At 52.3% G+C, this 13,450-nt stretch overlaps 6 protein-coding genes across 6 annotated transcripts; 4 read left to right on the top strand and 2 right to left on the bottom strand.

Moving 5' to 3' along the window:
• Nucleotides 1-218: 218 nt before the first annotated feature.
• N7474_006104 (3-methyl-2-oxobutanoate hydroxymethyltransferase ECM31) lies at nucleotides 219-1,356 on the bottom strand (the record flags this gene model as incomplete). The annotated part of the gene is made up of 2 exons (XM_057197519.1): nucleotides 219-833; nucleotides 895-1,356. 2 exons carry the CDS (start codon nucleotides 1,354-1,356, stop codon nucleotides 219-221), a joined length of 1,077 nt encoding a protein of 358 aa, XP_057054915.1.
• A 3,155-nt stretch (nucleotides 1,357-4,511) lies between these two features.
• N7474_006103 (uncharacterized protein) lies at nucleotides 4,512-6,580 on the top strand (the record flags this gene model as incomplete). Its single annotated transcript, XM_057197518.1, has 6 exons — nucleotides 4,512-4,984; nucleotides 5,035-5,442; nucleotides 5,499-5,665; nucleotides 5,722-5,849; nucleotides 5,910-6,024; nucleotides 6,075-6,580. 6 exons carry the CDS (start codon nucleotides 4,512-4,514, stop codon nucleotides 6,578-6,580), a joined length of 1,797 nt encoding a protein of 598 aa, XP_057054914.1.
• A 1,311-nt stretch (nucleotides 6,581-7,891) lies between these two features.
• On the top strand, nucleotides 7,892-9,575 carry N7474_006102 (Arginine permease CAN1; the record flags this gene model as incomplete). Its single annotated transcript, XM_057197517.1, has 3 exons — nucleotides 7,892-8,051; nucleotides 8,102-8,731; nucleotides 8,809-9,575. The coding sequence occupies 3 exons, from the start codon at nucleotides 7,892-7,894 to the stop codon at nucleotides 9,573-9,575; spliced, it is 1,557 nt and encodes a 518-aa protein (XP_057054913.1).
• Nucleotides 9,576-10,074: 499 nt separating this feature from the next.
• Nucleotides 10,075-11,070, top strand: N7474_006101 (uncharacterized protein; the record flags this gene model as incomplete). The annotated part of the gene is made up of 1 exon (XM_057197516.1): nucleotides 10,075-11,070. One exon carries the CDS (start codon nucleotides 10,075-10,077, stop codon nucleotides 11,068-11,070), a length of 996 nt encoding a protein of 331 aa, XP_057054912.1.
• A 347-nt stretch (nucleotides 11,071-11,417) lies between these two features.
• N7474_006100 (translin family protein) lies at nucleotides 11,418-12,391 on the top strand (the record flags this gene model as incomplete). Its single annotated transcript, XM_057197515.1, has 2 exons — nucleotides 11,418-11,686; nucleotides 11,746-12,391. The coding sequence occupies 2 exons, from the start codon at nucleotides 11,418-11,420 to the stop codon at nucleotides 12,389-12,391; spliced, it is 915 nt and encodes a 304-aa protein (XP_057054911.1).
• A 299-nt stretch (nucleotides 12,392-12,690) lies between these two features.
• Nucleotides 12,691-13,230, bottom strand: N7474_006099 (RPEL repeat-containing protein; the record flags this gene model as incomplete). Its single annotated transcript, XM_057197514.1, has 3 exons — nucleotides 12,691-12,863; nucleotides 12,930-13,030; nucleotides 13,094-13,230. 3 exons carry the CDS (start codon nucleotides 13,228-13,230, stop codon nucleotides 12,691-12,693), a joined length of 411 nt encoding a protein of 136 aa, XP_057054910.1.
• Nucleotides 13,231-13,450: the final 220 nt, after the last annotated feature.

The following is a 13,450-nucleotide window of genomic DNA, read 5'->3' as shown; positions in this document are numbered from 1 at the left end:
AGTCGGGTGATGGTTCGAGTCAGGATGAGTCATGCGCGATGTGGGGAATGGCGGTAGTTATGTAATGAGGTATAACTCTTATGCATAGTGACTCGGACGTTGATGTAGCTAAATGAGGGAAAGAGGGAAAAGGCCAGAAGCCATGCCTTGAAATGCTCTTTTAGATTGTTTCTCTTTTTTTTGGTGCTGAGATAATGTGGCCCTAAGGGACATCGCGTTTAGGGTCCCTCGTCCAGGGTCTTTTCAAGCTTGGCCAGCTCTTCTGGTGAGATAGGATAGGTGTGTTCTTGCGACGGGAAAGCCCGGCTCTTGACCTCCTCCCGGTACTGGGCAATCCCCCGCGATGCCTCGCCCCAAACATCGGCAAACTGCTTTACAAACTTAGGCACGAAGCGGCCTGGTTGGAAGTAGCCGGTCATGTCGACCTGCACCAAAACCTGGCCCGAGCAGCCATTGCCAGCCCCAATGCCAATGGTGGGGATCCGGAGTCTCTGGGTAATGATCGTGGCCACCTCAGGCGGCATCGCCTCCAGGACAAGCATAAACGCCCCGGCCTCTTGCATGGCGATGGCATCATGAAGCAGCTTCAACGCACTCTTAGCGGTCTTTCCTTGGACGCGGAAACCACCAAGCGAGTTCTGTCGTTGGGGGGTAAGGCCCACATGACCGACGACGGGCAGACCGGCCTGGGTCATGCGTTTGATGGTCGGGGCAATCTCCTCGCCTCCTTCGATCTTGACGCCCTGTACGCGGCCTTCCTTGACAAGGCGGATGGCAGACTCCATAGCCTGCTCGGGGGAAATCTCGTACGAACCCATGGGCAGATCCGCAATCTACAAGGAAAAAACACGCCGTGAGACAGGAAATTCTTCAACGGGTCCAAGGCAAACTCACAGTAAAGGCGCTCTTCGTTGCCCGAGCTACACTCCGACAATGCAACAGCATCTCCTCCATAATTACCTCGCTTGTGTTATCCAGGCCCATCGCCACCATCCCCAAGCTATCTCCGACCAGAATCACATCCATGCCCGAGACATCGGCAACATGGCCACTAGGGAAGTCGTGCGCCGTGATCATAGTGATTGGCTCCCCTTTCTTATAAAGGGTTTGTAATGTCTGGATGGTGACCTTCTTGCGCACATTCGTCGGGGTGGGAGCAGACCAGGAGCTGTGTCTGGCCTGGCTGTAGGGTAAACAGGACAACGGTGACGGCGAGGTGGAGGCAAGGGATGGTAATGAGGGATCGAAGCGATTGTGTTGTTGACCAGCTAGGAGAGGTAAGGTAGCTCGGAGCCGTGACGGCGCAGATAGAACTGTCCGCGAGAGCGGCCGCAATGCCGAGCTCGGTGTAGCCATCGCTATACCCTATACCGTAAATAGCGATGACAGTTGCGCAGGGTCGGTAACGAACGGTGGCCAGAGGGTCCTGCCAGACTGAACCAGACAAGCCGGTCGGCAGAGCTGATTCGCTTGGTTGTTTGCAGTATGTCAGGCACAAATGCAATGACCTCACTACCTGACGAACAGCAGGGTATTTATGCTCGTTTCCAGAATGAAGGATACCTCCCCTTTGTCGGATCTGCGGTATTCCGTGCCTTCAAACCTCCATCTGTCCGGGGGTGAGACTGGTGAACGTGCTGGGTTGTCCAGCGTAGACGGCAGTCTTTCTTGAGGTGGAGTGAGTCTTTCTTTCTCGCCTGAATTCTGCCGTTTCTGTTCCTGGCACGGGTCCAACGTACCGTGTGGGGTGTTTTCCCGGCCAAGGTGAAGCTTCCAGAGGATCGGATGATCACTTTCTCTGCCAATATCAAAGCGAGCCAAGCACTGGTCCATCGCGATGCCTGCGATGTCTGTCGTCGGCTGTCCACCGAAGTCTTACACCGCCTTACTCACCGCCCTATCTTTGAGCCGAGGCTGGGTTATCCTCCACCCCTCTAGTCGCACAACAGCCGAGCTAACCGATCGAACAATAACATCTTGAAGTTGGAATCTCCAGGTACCTTGCAATGTCCCTCGCGGCTTGAAAGCTTCTTGACGGGCCAGTCTGTCCTGGCAGAACCCAAATGATTCGTCGGGAAGACGGTAAGGTCTGTACCAGGACCGCAAAATGCGATTTCTCCCTACACTATGGCTATTGATCAGACTCAACTGTGACCGATATACTGGATGATTTTCTTCTATGACTTTAACTAACGAATATCACTTTTTCATTTCTGTACATCAGAATACATCAAGAAATGGATTGATGTATCCTGTTGTTGGCATGACAAGGGACGATTGATGAAAACGTATAGGTGACGCGACGCTTCGAGACCATTGCCGGTGTCCCAGGAAAATAAATATATGAGTTGCATGAATTATATCCGGATGCCAAAGTGATCGATGTGATCCGTGATTTTCCGGTAGCGTCGTTCAGCACACCAACTCCTGGTGGCTGCGCTATTTCCTAGCGCCAAAGCTGGGTGGCGCCGGATCCTAACAAATTTTGGCTGCATAGATGAGAGATAAGCAACAGCTGGTGGTCGAATACGCCTGGTTTTATTGTCGTTGACTTGGGGTGCTGATCAGCGGCCGTTCGAGCTCATGGACGAGATGTGGAGACACATGCTGCCTATCTCCCGAACGATAAATATACTGTACTTATGGTCAAACTAGTAATCCGCTGATGTGCCCATTGACTCTGACAAGCTTCTGGAACCTCACCCCCCATATGCTAGGGGCGTTATCTGCCAAGATAAGGCGTCCATTATCGAATTGACGAATGGATAGGGACCGCTTGCAAGATCTTGGATATTGGTGTGTAAAATTGCCGCCTCTGGGCGATCGGCTCCGGGATTACAGGGTGAGCCGCTTCCTAGGCAATCTGAGGAGGCGGCCTTGAGCCGGCCATAAGCGGGACCTGAGTCGCCCCGCGAGAGCAATCTAATAGTAACCCCGGTTGATTACCAGCCCCTTTAGTTCTGATCGTGCTTCCAGCCCTTCTCCTGCTCCGGTGCTAACCGTCTTACTATCTCTTAGAGTTTCTAGGAAGCCAAGAGAAGGCGAGGTCGTATTCCAATAACCTCGTTAATGCTTATTCTCGCCTCCGCCCCGAACTTCCGAGCGAGCGATTCAATTTCCTTTGGCCGGCCTCGGAAAATGAAAAGCCCCTTATCTTTGCGTTCTATCTCTTGTCCTATAAGAACAGAAATCGAATGCTATCTCCTTTCCAGCAACATTTTGTAAAACAATTAACGAATATTCTCCCTTGCCACCCTCGGCTATGTTCAACGCACTGTACCATCTTCGGTCCTAGGGTCAATATTTAACTCTACGCTATTGAGCAAATACCTGAGTGCGTTCCATCTCGGGTCTCGGGCGTATCGTGTATGCGGGTGGCAGGCCAAGATGGCGGCGTTAGCGGCCCGAAATAGTAAATTCTTTTTTGTCACGTCAGCTGTTCGCCACACTACATGTGAAGGAACTAAGCGAGAATTCTTATGAGCTCTTCAAACTTTGGACACACTACGAGAATGAAGATCCCTGCGATTGGCCATAAGCTAATAATGGCGGAACGACACCGTTAACTACGATATCGTGCCAGGTTTGTTTTATCAGACTCAGATACCGATCCCCCAAGATCGCAACTCATGATCGCTCACGGTCGCTCTGCGGAGGATTAGATGGCTCGCGTGCGTAGTGGAGTCTGCGTGAGGTCAAAGCAGACGGCCAGCGTCCAATAATGGCAGTCACATGGACCGTGACTTCTATCGGTTAAATTGGTGGCGTCGCAATATCATGCTTCTTTCAGCACCAGCAGGGTCGTCTCCTGCAACCCCGTCAATATAATAATATATCGCGTGCTTACTATTATACGGGAGATAGCGGGATTGACTTTTCTAAGACATGGCCACCCGACTCCAATCCAGCATGTTCTAGTTATCAGTAGTCGCCACGTGGTTCTATCGCTTAGTCTAGCCCCTTTTTTGAGGTCTAGTATCTATGTTCCTTCTTTAACAGGAACTAACTCTCTTATCTTGGTGGTGCCACAATTTCTTGGGACCGCGGGGTAGGACCCTGACCAACAGAGCACCTTCCCGTTCTGGGTTAGATCTCCGAGGCGGGTGGTGCTAATTAACTCTGAATAGCTTAGGCCCCTCTTCTAGACGTAGAGCGCTCACCAATCATAAAACGCAGGAGACTTCTATACTATCCCCTTTTTGAAATAGGGTTACACTTGTTTGAGATGCACTGACAGGCATAGATCCAACAACCGTACCCAGCCCCTGGTTTGCTGGACTTGGCCAGGATGGTTTCATCTCGACCTGGAACTAGCTATCACACACCCCGGACTCCGGTGATACCCTGACTACAACCACTTGACTGGCTTTGAGGGAATTTCTCCACCTAAAGCATTGGTTATATATACGGTCACCCCCGATCATCCTTCCCCTGACATCCTTCCATCTTTCCTAGGTCGATTGAGCAATTGAGCCCCTCCAACCAAATCCTTCACAGTTGGTCCTGCCATCATGGCTAACTCAGCGGGAGCCATGGCCATTGAGCCGATAGCCGATCCTCGTGCAAACCCAGAAACCAACGATGAAGTCGTCGAGGGTAAAATCATGGAGCGCAACTGGGGTCTCGAGGCTCGTGTCGACTCCACTGTCACGTTCGAGGAATATGCCTACTGGGCTGAGATCGAGCGTGCCGATGAAATGGAGAGGAATCGCCTGTACGTCGAGAAGCGTGGTCCAATGTCGGCGGCCAAGATGCTCAAGGATCGCTTCTCACATGGCATCCATCATGAAGAGCAAAAAGAGCGCGAGAAGGCTGCGCAGGGGTCCAGTGATGGCGACCAGAAGGATCCCGCCGTCATCCAGCAGAACGACCTCACCGTGACGGAGGAGGAATGGAAGACTGCGGCCAGGGCCTTGAAGACGGCCAGCTGGGGAACCATCTTCTTCTTGATTACTACCGATATTCTCGGTTGGGGAAGCTGCCCGTATGTCTTAACCCTATCTGATAGTGTAGCCTATGCTGACTCGGATCCAGATACGCGTTTTCCACTGTTGGTTATGGCCCTGGCGTTGCTCTCTACGTCATCTTCTCTATTGCCGCTGGAGTCAGTGGTTATATCCTGTGGCGCGTCTACATGACTCTTGACTCGTCCCGGTATCCTATCCTGAGTTATGGCGACACTTTCTTCCGCGTGTTTGGCCGGAAGTCGCGCCACTTCATCAACGTGACCCAAGCCTTCCAACAATTCTTGACCGTGGCTGTCTTAGTTCTCGGAAGCGGCCAGATCATCGCGCAGCTTTCAAGCGGAACTATCTGTTACATTGTCTGCTTCCTCATCTTCACGATCTTTGGTATTTTTGCCGGATTGATGCGTGGTTTGCAGCATGTCGGATGGCTCGCCAATGCGTCGGTCTGGTTGAATGTTGTCAGCTTCATTATTGTGTGAGTATTGTGTAATATCTCCCATTCTACGCACTAATACTAACAGTGCATTATAGCATGGTCGCAGCGGCCCATTTCACAGTCGACTATGATCCTACCGTGAAAAACACGCGCGTCAAGGAGATTGGACCCATTCAGACCTTTGCAGGACCGCCGCCTGACCAGTTCCAGCCCGCGGCAGTTGGATTCGCCGGACAGTTGAATGGTATCAACCAGATGGTTTGTACGTATCTTCCGTCTCATGTCATTGTTTGCGCCTATGGCTAACCCCAATAATAGATAGCTGGGGCGGTGCTCTGCTCTTCGTGGCCTTCTTGGCTGAGATGCGTCACCCGATGGACTTCTGGAAGGGACTGATGTGCGCCCAGATCTTCATCTGCGTCGTCTACATTTTCTTCGGTGCCTTCGTAAGCCGTTTCGCTTTCGTCCCAGTGTTCAGCTAGCTAACTATAAGTCTCTCTATGAAGGTCTACTCCTACTATGGACAGTACTCGGCCCAAGTGATTACTACCGCCATTCAACCATTCTCCCTGCAAACCGTTGCAAACGTATTCGCTCTACTAACAGGTGCCATCGCATGCAGTAAGTGCCTACTAAAGCTTTTCTTACTCGTCTAACACGCTGCTCCCTAGTCATGTACTTCAACATCGGCATGAAGACTGTGTACATCGAGGTCTTCCAAGAAGTATTCCACTTCCCTCCTATCGTCACTCGGAAAGGCCGTTTGATGTGGTATGCCTTGGGACCCGTCTACTGGATCATCGCCTTTATCGTTGCCGCCTCCGTTCCCAACCTAAACGGTATCTCAGGCCTAGTCGGCGCCCTCCTGATCCTCAACTTCACCTACACCTTCCCTGCCCTCTTGTACGTGGGCTACAACTGCCAAATGGGCGCGCGGCTTCCAGGAGAAGGGTTTAACGCGGCCACACGTGTGACTGTCAGACACGACGGTGGCTACAAGAGATGGGTTCGTGGATACATGAAGAAGTGGCACATCAATATTGCCAGCACGCTCTACTTCCTGGGTGGCCTTGCTCTCTCCGGAATGGGCTCGTGGGCGGCTATCGAGGCTCTGATTGCCTGGGGCGAGGGAACCTCTTCAATTGCCACGTCGTGGGGATGCGAGGTTCCGGTATAGGCATATGGGCATTTGGGGAAGGAGTGGACTAGTGGAGCAATTGACATGTAGTTTGCTAGGATATGGTGAGGAACTTTGTCAAAGATTCGGTAATGACTATCAACTCCTATTAATTGTTTTCACGCCGCACCGGGGCAGGAGCGGATATCCCTGTGGATTCTGCTGCAGCGACGGCGTGATGGTCAAAAGTAAAGGCTATAGACCAAGAATCTGACGAAGTGTTTCTCTGCATGTAACATGAGTCCGCCGATCAATACAGTAGTGCTTGGTGATGTCTCAGTTGGTCAAATAAATCCAGTTCGCCTTCCCTTGGTCTATTTTCATTGGCAGACAGGACCATTTACCTTCTCAACGGAGACATGAGCGGCTACCAATGGACATAAATTAGCCGCGCCGAACGGGTCTGCGGAATTAATTTCTTCGTAGTACATATTGGAAATACATACAAGCTGAAGAGAAGAACCGAAGGAACCGTAAGTTATCAATCCTGGCTTAGCCTGGGGCATTGTTAGTACGGAGTAAGGGGAAAGAATTTTCCATTTTCCCCGCATTTGTTCTGCATACACTAGAGCGGAGACATCATTTGGACAGAAGAGCCGCGGTTATAATTTACTCCTTTTACCCAATGGCTTAAGCGAGCGGGAAACCGTTCAATGATAACAGGAGCTAAGAGGGAGGGTCAGGGGAGAAGGTGCGTCTACAGCTTAACTCGGAAAGCAATCTCCGCACTGTGGGATTCGATAAGGCTATTAAATTAGGGTGAGGGGAAAAACCACAGCAAACCCCGTTTACCCGCGTCTGATAGTTTTCTCGGCTGTAACTCTTTTCCCATCCGCTCTCTAATTATTATTCGGAATCCCTCACGAGCCCGTTTCTGTACGATTAAATAGCTCTTTGGCCCATTGCAACTCACCTTCTTCTCGTCGTTACACCCAGAAGCAGTCATTTCAAGCACAGAAACCCACAGAGTTCTTCCCGTCATTCTCACTCAACCGGTGCCTGTCACCCAGCATGGATACAATCTTCAATTAATCAACAACACAGGAATCCGAATTCACCGTGTGCTCCAATCTATTATTCAAATCACATATACGGACAGCGTGACCGAATTTATACTCCTTCCCCCCATTATTCTGAGTACCCAAGCGACCTTGACAGCCTCCGAATACTCTTTTTTTTTCATCCACGGCTCGTGGGATTCTTACAAAAAAGCTCGTTTGGTCAGCCATACTGTCGACGACTCATCAGCGCGACTCAAAGCTTAGAATTGAAGATAACGATAGTGTTCTGAGAACCATATTACAGACAGGCATGGGTGAAAAAAACTTTTTTGCGGCGGGAACCGACGGTGCCAGCGGAGATGCCACCGATGATATCGGTTATGAAGGACATGGCGATTCTCATCCCTCGAGTCGCCAGCCGCGTCTCCAGCGGAGATTGAAAAGCAGACATCTACAGATGATTGCAATTGGTGAGTTTGTCCCCTCAACATGCGGGTAGATTTGTTGACATGTCTCTCAGGTGGCACAATTGGTACAGGCCTGTTTATCGGAAGTGGCGAGGCTATATCTCACGCTGGGCCAGTAGGGGCACTCATCGCTTATATGTTCATTGGTTCCATTGTGTTTTCGGTCATGACATCTCTTGGAGAGATTGCAACGTACATTCCCATCCCAGGGGCATTTACAGCATATGCCTCGCGGCTTGTTGACCCTAGCCTTGGGTTTGCCATGGGCTGGATCTACTGGTTCTCATGGGCCATCACTTTCGCGCTTGAGCTGACGGCTACTGGCCTGATTATCAAGTATTGGGACCATTCCATTCCCATCGAAATCTTTATTGCGGTTTTCTGGGTGATCATCTTTGCCTTTAACATGCTTCCGGTCAACTTCTATGGTGAACTGGAGTTTTGGCTTTCCAGCATCAAAGTTCTCACGGTCGTTGGGTTCATCATCTTTGGCATCTGCATCGATGCCGGCGCTGGCCAACAAGGATACCTTGGGTTCCACAACTGGGTGCATCCGGGACCCTTTGCTGACTATCTCGTGACTCCCGGCCCAACGGCCAAATTTCTTGGCTTCTGGGCGGTCCTCATCCAGGCCGGTTTCTCATGTCAAGGGACCGAGCTCGTCGGACTGGCTGCCGGTGAAAGTGAGAATCCTCGAAAGACGGTCCCATCGGCCATTCGCAAAACTTTTTTCGGATTCTCTTGTTCTTTGTTCTGACAGTGTTTTTCATCGGCCTGCTGGTACCCTCGACCAATAAGCGACTGCTTTCCTCGGCCTCGAACGCATCAGCATCGCCGTTTGTGATCGCGGCAGACTTGGCTGGCGTTCCCGTTCTGCCGAATCTACTCAACGCAGTCCTTTTGACGGTGGTATTGTCGGCTGCTAATTCCAACGTTTATACTGGCAGTCGTCTGTTGGTTGGATTGGCGCAAGAAGGCTTTGCACCTCATTGGTTTTCCAATACTACGAAAGGTGGTGTGCCATACAATGGAGTGGTGGCTACCGTCGCAATTGGCTTGCTCGGGTTCATGAATGTTTCCAACAAGGCAACAACAGTTTTCAACTGGCTCCTGAATATGTCGGCCGTGGCGGGGTTCATCCTCTGGGGCACCCTGAATCTCTGCCACATTGCGTTCATGCGGGCGCTTAAAGCCCGCAATATGTCTCGGGACATGTTGCCCTACAAGGCTCCATGGCAGCCTTTCCTGGCGTATTACGGATTGTTTTTCAATGTTCTCATCGCTTTGACCCAGGGCTTTACCGCATGGATCCCGGCATTTGATGTGAGTAGCTTTTTTGCGGCCTATATTAGCTTGATCCTGTTCGCCGTTTTCTACATTGTCCACAAGCTCGTGTTTCGAGACCCTCTGGTTCACCCACTCCAAGCCGATTTGGATACTGGCCGTCTGGAGATCGAAAATCAGCACTGGGAGGTTAGCACCCCTACCACCTGGTATGGCAAGGTCTGGCGGATCCTGGTGGATTAAGTAAGCCCTTTCAAGGGTTACTAGAGACGAGAATTGGTCTCGGGCAAGTTGACGTTGTTTCTGCGTTATCGGCGCTTGTAAATATTTCTTTCGAAATCATGCTGTCTTGTCATGGCGAGCGAATATAGAAATCAACGAAGGTCGTCACACGGTTTCGGTGCTGTGGAGGGTTCGGGTATGGCTACCTGGTGTTACCCTCGGTGTCTAGTAGTTCCATGGAATTTCGCAGCCTGATCCCTTTCAACGTAGTGAATGAAGTGAATAACATGAGCAAAGAACCAACCGCGGGTGACGATCCTCCTGGGGGCATGTGAAGTGGAAACTGCTCGACCCACATCGTCATCATCCATCGCACTGGTTTCCCCTTTAGAGCCGCCATGTGAGCCGAGGTCGCTTCGGTCACCAACAATTCTTCGGGGTATTAATTCTGGGGTAGTACATTATTGTTCGTTCATCCTTTCTTTCTTTCAGTTCACTCCTTCCACACTCTTCCCTCATCATGAACGCCCTGCAGCAATATTCGCAAACCGCGCTGGCGCGGCTGCCCGAGCCCGCCCAGCAGCTGTTGCGCACCCCGCTGGCCCAGAAAGCGCTCGGAGTCGTCATCGCCCTCACCCTGCTCCGCTCCACCAACAACTTCTTGTCGCGCTGGACCATGAACAACTGGCGGCGCAATGAGCCCTGGCGCTCTGAGCGGGAGCTCATCCTCATCACCGGCGGCAGCAGCGGCATTGGCAAGCAGGTTGTAGAAGATCTCGCTAAGACTGGCGTACGCATTGTGATACTGGACATCAATGAGCCTACCGAGGCGTTGCCCGCAAATGTGTCATTCTATCGCGCCGATATCACCTCGTCTGCGAGCATCGCCGACGTGGCGGCGACCATTCGGAGCAACCATGGTGAGCCGACTGTCCTGGTCAACAACGCTGGTGTAGGCCATGAGGGCACGATCCTCGAGGAGCCCGAGGCGAAGATCCGCCAGACCTTTGAGGTTAATACGATTGCGCATTTCCTGATGGTCAAGGAATTCCTGCCAGCCATGGTTCGGGCCAACCACGGCCATGTCGTGACCATTGCCAGCATGGCCAGCTTTGTCGCACTGGGCGAGATGGCCGACTACTGCTGCACCAAGGCGAGTGCCTTGGCCTTCCACGAGGCCTTGCGTCAGGAGCTTCGCTACTGGTATAAGGCGCCGAATGTGCGCACCAGCGTTGTCCACCCGCTGTGGGTGCGCACGCCCATGATCAAGGTCCTGACCGACAACGAAGTCCACTTCCGCCAGCCCATCATGACGCCCCAGGTTGTTTCCGACGCCATTTGCAAACAGATCTTGACGCAGAGCAGCGGCCAGGTGATCCTGCCCGCCAGTCAGTCCATCGCCAAGATTGTGCGCGCTATGCCCAACTGGATGCAGGAGGGCGTGCGGTCACTTGTCTCTGGCAATATGCACCACATGCGCCAATGCCAGCAGCGCGACCAGCAGCAGGGCAAATAGTGGCCGGGGATGGGAAAATATATGTATTTATTTATGATGTGTCTACGATAGTCAACCCAACAATGTACTGTGTGTGTCAAAAGAGCCAGTAGGACCGAAATTAGGCGCACCTCAAGGCAGCAAAGGAAGGAATCAATGTTATTAAATAGTTATAATAGTATCTATCCCCCTGGTTGAAAAGAGAAGAAGAATTCTTCTGACCGACGATGATGTTTGTCTTGTTTACAGTACATGGTGTTGCCTGAGGCGCCGCCCACCGTTCCCTCCAACCGTCTTTCTTTCTTGCTCATTCAGGCCAACCACCTCCAATAAATCATCTTCCACACTCTTCCTCTGTCTCTCTTTCGATGGGCTCCAAACGCGCCCGGGATGGTAAGCTCCTCCATCATCCAGCACCCCCCTCTCCGGCCACAGCCATGAATTCCACACGATCGACGGCGCTGCCCATCTTCGAGACGTTCCGCGACGAGCTTGATGAGCACCATGACCGCCGTGAGCGCATTATCAAGACTAGCCGCGATATCACCGCTCTCAGCAAAAAGATGTATGCCCTCCCGCTTGTCTCTAATTGTCCGGCACTAACGAAAGCTGCTCCCAGTATCTTCGCCCTGCAACGGTAATCCCACCCTCATTGTCTCTCTCCCAACGAAAGAACCCCGTGTTGATTGCTGGCAGTATCCGTACCGTCAAACAACCCCTGCCACCCAAGATCGACCAGGAAAATGAGTCTCGTTACGAACAGATCCGGGCGCTCTTTGCGTCGGTGGTCCTCGATCTTGCCGGAATCAAGGCGTGGCGGTACCAAAGGCAGATCAGCTCGGGCCTCCAAGAGTTTGTGGAGGCCATTGCCTTTGAACACTACCTCCGAACCCAGACACTACTCACGCATGATGAGGCGGCCGCGCAGATCCCCACCGGGATCTCCCTGTCGGAGGAGGACTACTTGATGGGCCTGTTCGACATGACGGGTGAGGTGATGCGGTTTGCCGTTTTGGCATTGAGCTCGGGCAATGCGTCCCAGGTGACGGAGTTGACGGGCGCCGACGGAGACTCCAACCGGGCCGCAACCAAAACCCCTAGACTGGCGCAATCTCATGCGGACCTCGTCATAGATTTGCGCGCCATGCGAGCCCAGTTCGAGTCCCTCAGTATGCCCCACCGCCACAACATGCTACGCGATTTTGTCAAAAAGGTCGAGGTGATGCAGACCAGCGTGGAGAAAGTTGAGCGGGCAGCGTATGGGGTTCTAGTCCGGGGCAGCGAGCGCCCCAGCGGGTGGACACCGGACTTGTCGGGGCCCGTCGAGGTGGAGATTCACTGATCGGCGAGGTGTCGTTCTCTAGCAACTACTGCCTTGCTAGCCTACCGTGTACAACAATAAATGATTATTGAGATCGTGAACAACAAAAACACACTGTTGCTACGGGAAGCGCGTCATGGTGACATCACCACGGCTGAGGGTGTCAGAAGAGTAAGAATAGGGCACAAAGGGATTCGGGAAGTGAGTGAGAAGAGAGCCCGAAACCCCCCAACAGAAATCAAATAACGCCGCGGAAACCCAGTATTCCCGATCGCCCATCTCTGTTCTTCGGCTCACGCGCTCGTAGCGTTGTTGCCGAGTCAAGCCGAGCGCGGATCTTCTTCCTCCGATAGGATCCCTTGGGAAATCAAGTCCTCGGGCTGTGGGCGGTTCTGAATCTTGTGCTCGAGACTATCGGCGAGCATATTCTTCTCGAGCTCGCGGGCGTGGGCCTGCAGGCTAGGCGCGGCGGTAGACGCGGGAAGGATGTTTCCTGTATTCGTGGGGAATCAGCTCAGTCATGTACTCATAGAGAGAATAATGTGGAAGATGAACATACGCTCGATCAGCTCCTCGCGCTCTGGTCGCTTCTCGAGATTCCGCTTCAGGTTGTCCGTGGCGCGCTGGCGATCCAGGTCCTGGCGTGCGGCTTGGAGGGATCTATGTGGAGCGGGAAGGATTAGTACCTATCCATTCAAGCCAAGCGTAAGACGACACCCGTACGGAGCGACGTTGGTGTCGAGCAGGATGTGGCGGTCCTTGAGGTCCTGCATATCCGGACGGGTCTGTAGGTGCTTCTCGAGCGAGTTCCGGCGCTCCGAGGAGGCGGCGGTGAGGGGGGTGTTGTCGATGTTGGACATGGTGAGTGGATGACGATGAAGGTTATGGGGTAAGTGAGTTCAGTGATGGCGAGGAAGGGAAAGAAGCAGAAGAAGAGAAGGGAAAAGAAGAAGAGGAAGAAGAAAGAGAAAGAGCGTCCGGTCCAGTCGAGTCAGTCCAGTCAAGTGACGTGGTGTTCTGCGGGGAACCCTTGTCATTCATTGATGAACCCTAACTCAGTCTTATTCTATATATAGTAGA

Source organism: Penicillium riverlandense, assembly GCF_028828495.1.
Source record: "Penicillium riverlandense strain IBT 135883 chromosome Unknown utg000003l_segment0_segment0, whole genome shotgun sequence".
NCBI lineage: Eukaryota > Fungi > Ascomycota > Eurotiomycetes > Eurotiales > Aspergillaceae > Penicillium > Penicillium riverlandense.
This window is presented reverse-complemented; position numbering and strand designations above follow the sequence as displayed.